Source organism: Garra rufa, chromosome 8 (assembly GCF_049309525.1).
Source record: "Garra rufa chromosome 8, GarRuf1.0, whole genome shotgun sequence".
Lineage (NCBI taxonomy): Eukaryota > Metazoa > Chordata > Actinopteri > Cypriniformes > Cyprinidae > Garra > Garra rufa.
Genome location: NC_133368.1, coordinates 31,190,998 through 31,202,877, shown reverse-complemented (window position 1 = coordinate 31,202,877; position 11,880 = coordinate 31,190,998). Strand labels below are relative to the sequence as shown.

The 11,880-nt window shown below is 37.2% G+C and overlaps 1 protein-coding gene across 1 annotated transcript in view; it reads right to left on the bottom strand.

Moving 5' to 3' along the window:
* The window catches only part of obsl1b (obscurin like cytoskeletal adaptor 1b), a 37,853-nt gene that overhangs the window by 7,579 nt on the left and 18,394 nt on the right, over window positions 1–11,880 (bottom strand). The window contains exons 9-18 of the mRNA XM_073845365.1: window positions 11,590–11,862; window positions 11,114–11,389; window positions 10,755–11,030; window positions 10,405–10,680; window positions 9,888–10,163; window positions 8,167–8,436; window positions 7,446–7,712; window positions 6,211–6,477; window positions 1,172–1,284; window positions 905–1,058 (exon numbers count right to left, since the gene is read on the bottom strand). Of these exons, the coding sequence (XP_073701466.1) occupies window positions 905–1,058; window positions 1,172–1,284; window positions 6,211–6,477; window positions 7,446–7,712; window positions 8,167–8,436; window positions 9,888–10,163; window positions 10,405–10,680; window positions 10,755–11,030; window positions 11,114–11,389; window positions 11,590–11,862 (2,448 nt within the window). The remainder of the gene's footprint in view (window positions 1–904; window positions 1,059–1,171; window positions 1,285–6,210; window positions 6,478–7,445; window positions 7,713–8,166; window positions 8,437–9,887; window positions 10,164–10,404; window positions 10,681–10,754; window positions 11,031–11,113; window positions 11,390–11,589; window positions 11,863–11,880) is intronic.

Genomic DNA, 11,880 nt, shown 5'->3' with positions numbered 1-11,880 from the left:
TAAGACTTAAACTTACTAAGATTTAAAGATGTTTTTCGGTCTTTTCTGCTCAACAAAGTTCCATTTATTGGATCAAAAATACATCAAAGCTGAATTTTCAGCCATTACTCCAGTTTTCAGTGTCACACTGATCCTTCAGAAATTATTCTATTATGCTGATTTATTATCAATGTTGGAAACAGTTGTGTTGGTTAAAATTTCTTGGAACCTGTAATACTTTTTTCAGGATTCTTTGAATAAAAAGTTAAAAAGAACACATAGAAATCTTTTCTAACGATGCAAGTCTTTACAGTCGCTTTTTTAAATTATTTTATAAATCTAACGCATCCTTGCTGAATTAAAGCATAAATTTTTTTAAAAGAAGGAAAGAAAAAAAAAAGTACTGACCCCAAGCTTTGAACAGTTGTGCATATTGTTACAAAAGATTTCTGTTTTAAACAAATGCTGTTCTTTTTAATGTTTCATTCATTAAAGAATCCTGAAAAAAGTATAACAGGTTTAAAAAAGTATATATATATTAAGCAGCATAACTGTTTCCAGCATTGATAATAAATGAGGATATTAGAATGATTTCTGAAGGATCATGTGACACTGAAGACTGAAGTAATGATGCTGAAAATTCATCATGCATCACAGGAATAAATTCTATTTTCAAGTATATTAAAAATGTTTTAATTGCAATAATATTTCACAATATTTCAGTATTTTTAATCAAATAAATGCTGCCTTGATAAGCAGAAAATATTATTTAAAAATATTAAAAATCTTACTGATCCCAAACTTTTGAACAGCAGTGTACTTCGGCAGCAGGATTAAGATTTCATTTTAAATAAACAGTAACACCAGGAAAGTATATAACCTGCAGATAAGTTTGGTGATTATCTAACAGACTTTCTGTTATTACCATAAATATCCACTGAACAGGATGTTGATGCATCCCCAGCATCACACACATATAAACCAGAGTCTCCCGGCTCACACTTCAGTATTTGTAGAAAGCACTTTCTTCCCATTGAGTAAATGCGATGGTTCTTTCCTGGTTTAAGCTGAACATCATTCTGAAAGTAGAAGACATCTTTATTTGTAGATTTTTTTCTCACATAATTATTAGCAGTGGCTTGGAACTGAAAAAGTGTTTTCTACTTACTGCAAGGATGTCATGTAATCTTACCTTTGTCCACTTTATGTCCACATTGTGGCGTGAGAGCTCACATTCAAGGGTTACACCAGCTCCCTCTGGTTGCCTGATATCCTCAAGCTTTTTAAGAATTGATACTGGAATTTCTGAGGAAGCAAAGGAGTCTTGTTAGCCAAGTTGACATAAAAACATGTTATATATATGGGTTTGTTCATCCAAAAATGAAATGAAACCACATCCATGTGTGGTACTCTTGTGAATGTGTGTCAGAGACTGACACGGAATAGAAGAATTGGTGAATAAAGTGGTTATTTTTGCATTCTTTGTTTCTCGTAGTTTTATAAAATTAAGGTTAAACCACTGATGTCACATGGACTATTTTAACAATGTCCTTAGCATCTTTCTGAATGTAGTTGTGTTGCTGTCTACAGTATGTAAGGTTTGAAAGCTCTCGGATTTCATTAAAAATATCTTATATTTGCACGCTGAAGATGAACGAAGGTCTCACGGGTATGGAAAAATATACCAATTGGGTATTTTTGATTACATTTGAAAGGCTGTGATCTTCAAAGCCAGTCACTATTTCTTATTATTATTTTAACAATTTACCTCTGGTTGCCCTGTTTGACTTTTGAGATCACATGAGTCAACTGTGTACGTATCAATCTGTCTAGTACAACAGGAGCTTATCGGTTCACCACACCTCAGCTTTGTGCCTAGAGGACTTTGAGATGAGTCCTTTGTTGTTGTGGCATTTACATGTTATTGTCATCCTCTGTGACAGCTCTGTGACTCCAAAGGATAAGCTCTATTGAGTGACTTGGCATAGAAGAGATTACCTTACACCGGCACCTTATGCTTGTGAATGTTTGAAATGTTTCAGTAGCTGTAGTCTGATCATGTGATCCATATCTTTTTATATGTGTAACCTGACACATGGTAAGAGCAGTAGCAAAGCTGTCTGTCCATGCCATTGTACTGTCATCAGCATATGAAATTTAACCAGGTTGTGACTTACATCATTGCTCTGGACTGTCTTACCTCCTACGACTTGTTGATCATGGCCAGTTTCCACCCCTTATATGTTAATTCTTGCCAAAGCAATTATGAAACAAAATACGGATTATTGCAAGCCTGTATTCATCGGGGCAGCCGTGGCCTAATGGTTAGGGAGTCGGACTTGTAACCGAAAGGGATTGTAGGTGGTGGGGGTGAATGTACAGCACTCTCTCCACCCTCAATACCACGACTGAGGTGAGTCCCTTGAGCAAGGCACCGTTCCCCCAACTGCTCCCCGGGCGCCGCAGCCATGGCTGCCCACTGCTCCGGGTGTGTGTTCACGGTGTGTGTGTGTTCACTACTGTGTGTGTGCACTTGGATGGGTTAAATGCAGAGCACAAATTCCTAGTATGGGTCACCATACTTGGCCTCACCTCACTTCCTTTCCTTTCCTTTCCTATAAGTGAATATGAGTATATGCATGACCTTCATAGTTTATTTAGGGCTTTGGATATGTCTTTTTGATCATTTTGAGTGTCCGGATATGTATTACGGATGGCTAAGTCTTTCAGAATTGGTAAATCACTTAAAGGCGATTTGTGTAATTTCTGCACTGCTAGTTCACAGGTTTTCTAAACTAACAGTAAACAACCGTTCAAAATAAGAGTTGTCCTGCCCTGAACTCATGACGTTGGTTAAACCTGTAGTTGATGTCAGTCAGTTTAAATAAACAAAGTAGCTAATGTTTTAAAAGTGCCACACAGCCACAGAAGTCAGCCTGTAAATGACTTACTTTTAGTCGTCCTTCCACTTTAAACTAGAAAGTGTTTTAACACTGAATCCCAGATTAGTACTTTCATCTAAATTTCCAGTTTAAATGTCTACAGATGAAAGATGAATTTACTTGAGAAGCAACCCTGCATAAGATGCTAAAAGAGGCCATTTTCAAAAAGATGTATAATGTTCTGTGAAGTCCATTTAGAATGTTAGCAAGATTTTCATTTCAGATCAAAAAACATAATTTACTTATAATTAGTAAAAAAATGAATCCACAATAACTAATAAACTAACAGTGTCTTACTGACAAGATCTGGAACTTTCTTAAAAACAATATTAATCCATGCTTTTAGAATTTTACGAGTGGCTCAGTGCAACGCGACTGTTAATCCATGTTTTCGTCATTTTACGAGTGGCTCAATGCAATGCGACTAAAGAACCCACTATAATCAGTGACACTGTCTACACTGGATACGGCAAGTGCTCACGTCAGAAATAGATTGAGGCACCAGTTTGCTGTCTGGGATTTGCCACATTGCTCTGTATCTGGTGTAAACGGTGTCTAGTGTGGACAGAATCACAGATTTTAAAGCGTTCTATTGTCTTTCAACACGTCGAGTCACGTCTCTTGCAACCAGTAGACACAGTGTTAGGATCACAAGGAAGGCAATTATTGTTTTTTTCTACAACTTGGCACTGCACAACATCTTGTAATCCTCAGAGGTCCCTTTTGTATTTCACTTCCTATTACATGCTTGAACCAGTGGACGGGGCTAAAAAGGCAATAATGTATAAGTAGGAGTTGATCTTCTGCTGAAGTGTTTTTTTCTTGCATATTGTGTCATACCGAGACAACATCTAAAACAAGTCATTTTGACAGTTTGGTTTCAATAAATGCTTTCTTTTGGACTAAGAAGGAAGTTTTGAGTTATGAAACTTACAGGTTTTTCTAGTACAATGACCTCTATATGTCCAAAGATCAAGGGAAATATTTCTCAATTTCTCCCATAAGACTTGTTTTCAGAGAATGTGTTTTTAACACTGGCAGATTTTACATACAGTCACAATATCTTATGCTGTGTTGCTTTTATAGTAAATTTCTCTTTTTTCATGATTTGTGGATATACATACAGTTGAGATCAAAAGTTCTGCAAAATGTTATTTTACCTAAATAAGAGGTATCATACAAAATGCATGTTATTTTTTACTTAGTATTGACCTGAATAAGATATTTCACATAAAAGATGTTTACATATAGTCCACAAGAGAAATTAATAGTTGAATTGATAAAAATCCTTTCCAACAATGCCTGTATGATTTTGAGATCCATCTTTTCACACTGAGAATAACTGATATTGTTGCATATCATGTGCAACTATTACAGAAGGTTCAAATGCTCACTGATGCTCTAGAAGGAAACCCAATGCATTAAGAGCCGGGGGTGAAAACTTTTTGAGCTTCTAAAGGGCAGTACTAAATAAAAGAAAAAGATATTTAGACTAAATAAGAAAAATGTACACATCTTCATTCTGTTCAAAAGTTTTCACCCCCAGCTCTTAATGCATCACTTTTTCTTCTGAAGCATCAGTGACCATTTGAACATTCTGTAATAGTTGCATGAATAGTTGCCTCAGTTGTCCTCAGTGTGAAAAGATGGATCTCAAAATCATACAGTTGAACGAAATAGTTTGAATACCCAAAAATGCTGAAAAAAAAAAAAAAAGAATTTGTGGGAGCTAAAAGATTTTTCTGAAGAACAGAAGGCAGTTTAATTGTTCAGGACAAACATGTGACTCATCACTAAAAATAAAAAATAAATAAAAATAAACATAATTCAGTGGATCATTCAGGTAACAACACAGAATTAAGAATCATGTGTATGTAAACTTTTGAACTGGGCCATTTTTATAACTTCAACTATTATTTTCTTTTGTGGACTGTATGTAAAATATCTTATTCAGGTCAGTACTGAATAAAAAATATCATGCATTTTGTATGATCCTTATTTTGGTAAGATAATTAACATTTGGCAGATTCTGCAAGGTGTATGTAAACTTATGACCTCAACTGTATTACTGGATAACAAATTTAAACAACAATAAAAACCAAGCAAGCTGTCATTTCTTTTGTAGTGAGTGAAATTACAGTACACATTTAAAGGGATAATTCACCCTGGTGTTATTCTAGTGCAGTCTGCACTTCTTTCTTTTTCAGACCACAAAAGGCAAAATAAAAAAACAAAATGTTTTGCTCATGCTTATCCACATAATGACATAAATCATGATTAATAAAAAAAACACTACCTAAACCACAACACCTACAAAACCAAAATATTATCTGTGTACTCTCTTCTGTGAGGTGAGTATCTTCAAACCTGAACTCCAGTTGTCAGATGACAGTTGGAATGAAAGCTGATAATGTGAACATGCAAACTCATTTTGGTGTTGCTACAACTGGAACACAACAAATACATTTACTTGCTTTCCTGGACAAGCCATGACCCACAGCACTAATACAGTCTTGTGAACATTTAGTTGTGCACAGCAGACCAGTGGCCGAAGTCGGGAATTAAATTAAAGTTAAGGTTTGTTTTTTTACCTAACCATGTTGTATGCCCCCTGGGCACTTGGAATATATAACATGGGATCATTCTGTGATCAAGTTTGAAGCTAGTGTCTTTTCACTGCCATTACAGTATGTGGATGAGGACGTTTTAGAACATTTCTCATTTTGTGGTCCAAAATTGAAAGTAGGGTATACAGTACAGCATTAGGACAACACCTGGTAAATAATGTAAATAATGACTATATGTGACCCTGGATCACAAAACCAGTCTTAAGTCGCTGGGGTATATTTGTAGCAATAGCCAAAAATACATTGTATGGGTCAAAATTATTGATTTTTCTTTTATGTCAAAAATCATTAGGAAATTAAGTAAAGATCATGTTACATTAAGATTTTTTGTAAAATTCTTACTGTAAACCTATCAAAATGTAATATTTGATTAGTAATATGCATTGTTAAGAACTTAATTTGGAGAACTGTAAAGGTGATTTTCTCAGTATTTTGATTTTTTTGCACCCTTAGATTCCAGATTTTCAAATAGATGTATCTCGGCCAAATATTGTCCTATCATAACAAACTATACATCAATAGAAAGCTTATTTATTGAGCTTTCATATGATGTATATATCTCAGTTTTGTAAAAATTTAACCTTATGACTGGTTTTGTGGTCCAGGGTCACATATTTTCCTTTTGGGTTCTGCAGTCAAAATAGTTTTGATTTGCACAGTACCTTTAACTTCCAATCTTGCTATTGATCTGATGTTGTCAACAGAGAATGTGTAGGTGCCAGTGTCATCCAAGGTCAGGCTGGAGATGGTTAGACTGTGTACTCGTCCTTTTGCAGTCATACGCAATCGGTTGTTGTTTTTGAGAATGTGCCCATCCTTCTGCCATACACCTTCCACATTGCTATGTGACAGCTCCACCTCAAAAGAAGCGGTCTCTCGTTCGTGAGTCTGAATCTCAGTTAGACCTTTGCGAATCTTTATTTTTCGTGCTGTGTAAGAAGCACAGGTTGTTAAACACAATAAAAGTAGTTCAATAGTGATGCAATTAGAAATCAGAGAATTGTTTGGAAAAGAAAGAGAGATTATGATGAAAGCTAAAGGTAATAAAGAGAAAAAATAGAACAGCAGTTGTTGAATTAGCTGGCACGGTTTTGTCCGCTTGGTGTTAGCAATACATTAAATCCTGCCTTCGATCAGAGCTATGCCAGCATTTTTTTTTAAGTTTTCCAAAACAGACAGGCAGACAGGCATTCCCCGTGGAAAAGAGGGGTTTATTTTAGAGAGTTGGTGACACCACCCTAGATTTTGAAGGCCAGTGCATAAATTTAGCTGCAATGAAAACAGATCCAGATTCATAGTTGGTGCCAGGAACAGCCAAAGTGCAGCCTTTCTCTCATCACTTGCTCATTTGCACAACACAGCTTCATCATCTTGTCCTATCCTTAAACGAATGTATATCACTGGTAATTAATTGGTTGTTTTCTAAAGAATAAAGTAATTTTAGCTTTTTTAAAAGCTTGTTTGGTAAGTTTGGCTAATAATTATATTGAAGGCAATGTGTAGAACCACATGGAACTTTCATGCTCCTCTCATAATATCTTTGTTTCACAGGCAACTAAGGGGAATTAAAAGGTTACTTAGCCAGGACCTTCTACCAGCTCTTGATCCAGTTCTCATTTGGCATGCTTAATTAAATTATCATAGCAGTTCTGATCTAATGTCAATACAGAAAGCTGTTCCCCAGGACTCAGTAAGTAGTTTGCCAGTCACCTGTTTGCTGCTGTCAAATCGTAGAACAAGTGTCACTAAAGTAGCTGCCTCTTGCTCGCATTGCTCTTGGTCACTTGATTCAGTTTAAGACAACAACATCGCAACGGGGAGTAATGAGGGACCATCGCTGTAAAGTAATGCTAACAACAGCACATAGTGAGAAAGAAAGCAGCACGTGCAGACTCACGTTCCACTGTAAGCTTGGCTTGTGTTCGGTCATGAAGAGTTTCACAACTGTAGTTTCCCCGGTCTGAAAGGGTGAGTTTGTGGATTGTGAGAGAACGTTTTTTGCCATTCTGCTTCAGGGTGAATTTGGACCCTGGATGTATAACCACTCCTTGTCTCATCCACTGCACCTCCGCAGTCTCATGGCTGACCTCAACCTCAAGCATTGCCTCACCAAACTCCTCTGCAACCACTGGGTCCATGCACTTCGTGAAAAGCACCTGTGCCTCTGAATACAGATAGGGTTAAATGATAAGATTGTTCCCCATAGCATTTTAACCCTTTTAGAAAACTCAAAACCCATGAGCAAAGCCAATGGAGGATGGCATTATTTCTTGTGCTCGGAGTACAGCTCCTCACTCTAGATTGCTATGTGCTGTAGTAACACTTGTCTCTGTCAGTTAAGAGTGGAATTCTAACTGGAGAAGCTGTTAAGCACAAGCCATCATAAGCACCTTTTCAACAATTCAGGCATGTCTGAAAGGGTCATTATTAAACTCAAACATGTTGACATGGCATTAAGGACCTGCACAGGCTCTTAAAAATATACCACTCTTAGCACTCCAAAAATTATTTTGTAGAACGTTACCCATAAGAATACATGTTCATAAGTCTAATTGATTTTTAAGCAAATGAAAATCAAGTAAAGCAGTGAAATGTAATGATGATGGATGGTGTTCTACCTTGAACCTGAAGGATTGCTCTGGAAATCACACCTTCAGCCTCGGCTGTCAACTTGCAGCTATCTGAGACTTGGCAGTTGTTGATATGTAGCATATGGCATAATCCATTACTTGAGATGTTGAACTTCTCATTTGATGAAATTGGCTGGCCATTCCTAAACCAGGCCAATTTTGCATCCTCTGGAGATACCACACACTTAAATGTTGCGTCTTCTCCTTCCATGACAGTTATGTTGTGTAGCTCTGCAACAAACTCCACAATGCGAGGAACTTGGGACGAGAAGAGAAGGAAATTGGCATTAAATTAATATATGATTGTCATCCAAGATGTTAATGTCTTTCTTAAGTCGAAAAGAAATTGAATTTTTTTTTGAGGAAAACTTTTCAGGATTTTTCTCCATATAGTGGACTTCAATGGTGGCCAACAGGCTGAAGGTCCAAATTGCAGGTTTAGTGCAGCCTCTGATCCTAGCTAAAGAATAAGGATCTTATCTTTTCTAAAAAAAATACAGTTGGAACTTACAAAAAAATTGAAGAAATTTTGAACATCCATGGAACCTTTCAAATGCAGAAAAGATTCTTTATATTCGAAAAAGGTTATTTAGATTTTTAAAATGTTCTTCAAAATGGTTATTTTAGGAACTGTTCACTGCAAGGTTCTATGGGGAACCAAAAATGGTTGTTCTATGGCATCACTGCAAAAACACCATTTTAGAACCTTTATTTTCCTCGGCTGGGATCGTGTAGAGCCCTCTGAAGTTGCATTGAAACTGCAGTTTGGACCTTCAACCCGCTGGCCACCATTGAACTCCACTATATAGAGAAAAATCCTAGAATGTTTTCCTTGAAAACCTTAATTTCTTTACGACCGAAGAAAGAAAGACATGAACATCTTGGAACATCTAGGAAATTATTATTCTGGAAGTGAAGTAATCCTTTTAGCTTCATGCAGATTAACGCAAGGCCTTTGGTAGAATTTACAGTAACTTACTGTTGACCACTACAGTAGCTGATGTCCTTTCATCTTTAGATTCACAAGCATACTCTCCTGCATCATCTTCTGTGACATCATGTATTGTCAGGCTTCTCACTCGACCCTCAGCTCTGATTGTGAAATGTCTGTTTGCTGCAATCTCTTTGCTGCCCTTCAGCCATTGAACATCTCCTTTTGACTTGTACAGTTCACATTTTAGAACCACATCACTACCTTTCAGTCCCATTACGTTCTCAAGTGGTTTGGAGAATTTCACCTTCATTGCTGATTAGGAAATATTGGAGACAACCTTTTACTGGAGACCTTTTGCAAGCAGTCAACTTAACAATTTATGGAGTTGTAGAATTGCACAGCCCATTCCTTGGTCTTACCTTTAACATGGATGCTGAAGTGCATCTTGTCAGACTCCATGTGACATGTGTACTCTCCAGCATCACATCTCTTAAGTGGGTTAATAGTGAGGTAGTGGGTGTTACCATCACTTGTTGTGTGGAAACGATCACCTCTGATTGGATCAAGACCTCTCTGCCATTTCACTGGGGCATTGACCCGGTTAACAGTGGTACGTAGTGTCACACTGTCTTCTTCATAAGCTGAAATATTAGTTCTTTCATCTTTTTTGATGAATTTGAATGGTAGTTCTATGAAAAAGAAATATTATTTAATAATTTTATAAACAATGTTTCCATTGAAATTGTTTTCTTTGCTATGCTATTGGTAAATTTACCTTGAACTGTTAGCCTAGCTATCATTTTGTCATCAATGGCATCGCAGAGATACTCTCCAGAGTCGGATGTCTGGAGTCCTGATATCACAAGTTTCCTCATTGTGTCTCTGCTTTCAATGTGTGTGCGGGAATCCTCTTGTAGTAAACGTCCATTGCAGTGCCACTGGACTTCAGCATTTACTCGAGATACCTCACATTCCAGGATAAGCTCATCTCCTGTCATTAACATGTGGTGTTCTGGCTTCTCTGAATTTCCAACAATGGACACTGGAGCCTCTGAACAAAAAGAATTAGTTATTTTTGTAAAGTAGAGAAAAGTATGTGCAAAAATCTTTAGGGATATGGCAGCTTATCAATAGGGCAGTACCCTCTAAGGTACAGTGTACTTTACCTACACCTAAGTGGGTAGATAAGATGCAAAAATGTACTTTTGAGCTGCCCCAATGACAAGCTAAAGTTACAAGTTTTGTATATTTTCTTCTTGAACATGTACATGCTTTTTCATTGGGTACATTACCTTCTACAGTAACACTGAAGACAACTTTATCATCTTGTGCATCACAAATGTACTCCCCTGAGTCTTTCAACTCAGCACTGAGGACAATCAGAGATCTGAATGTCCCTTCCTCTTCACAAATGAAATGCTCATTTCCCTCAATCTTCTCATTGTCTTTAAGCCAACTGACCACCCCATTTCCTCTTGAGATCTCACATTTCAACACAATGGCATCAGATACTAAAAATCTGCGTTTGGTTTCTATGTCATCTTTCCGCAGAATTTTTAGTGGCGGATCTGTTGGAAGAGGGTAGAATTTTAGTTAGTTGCACTGATGGATTTAACAAAGTGTCTTTATTTCTGAAATTTACCTTTGATTTTCACTAGGAAGTCCATTACATCATCTCTAGCATCACAGACATATTGCCCTGCGTCTTCAAAAGCTGCAGAGTGAATGGTTAACTGTCGACTTGTGCCATCTTCTGTGATAGTTATGTTGCTGTTCTCCTCAATCTCTTCTCCATCTTTTTTCCAACTAACTTCAGCATTTTGTCGAGACACTTCACACTCAAGAACCACAGTGTCTCCAACAAGTTTCTCTACACCATAGGCCATTTTTCTTGGCCGAATAAATCTAACTGGTGGTTCTGCATGAAAAAATAAAGTCAAAATGGACATTTGAGAACTTCTAAGGTCTTATGAATTATTAGATAGAGGGTCTTTGACAAACCTGCAATATTTACAAAGAAGGTCACTGAATCATCAGCGGTGTCACACACATATTCTGCAGAGTCTTTGACGGTTGGTTTTGGGATAATAAGTCTCCTATAGACACCATCAACCTCAAGAATTAGACTGTCACTTTCCTCCACTTCAAGTCCATCTCGATACCAACGCACATTGGCGTTTGGTCTAGAGATTTCACAGCTCAGGACCATTCTTTCAGAAGTCTGTTGGCACAGTTCCATTTGGGACTGGCTTGGAGAAACTATGCGCACTGGTGGTTCTATAAAGAAACATTACAAAAGTCAGCATGACATCAAAATGGACATTATTTACTTAATTCATGTTTCTGATATCATTGGACACACTTCATGCAATTCAAATGTCTTCATAATCTTTTGACCAATTGAATAACTTGAGCTGATAACAGCTTTCCCTCTGGCTGACATCACAAATCTCTACATTTAAACCTAAATCTGATACCTTTTATGTTCAGATTGAAGAATATTGAATCATCAGCTGTGTCACAGACATATTCTCCAGAGTCCTCAATACCACTACGCAGAATTTTTAGCCGTCTATAGGGACCCTCTGTCTTCAGCTTTATGTTTTCACTCTCCTGTAGTTTCTGTCCATCCTTGAACCATGTCACCTTTCCATTTGGCCGTGAAAGTTCACAGCTGAGGACAATTTCTTCAGGAACATGGCGATCAAGGTGGACGTCTTCCTTGGGATATACAATCATCACAGGAGGTTCTGCAAAGCAAAAGAAAA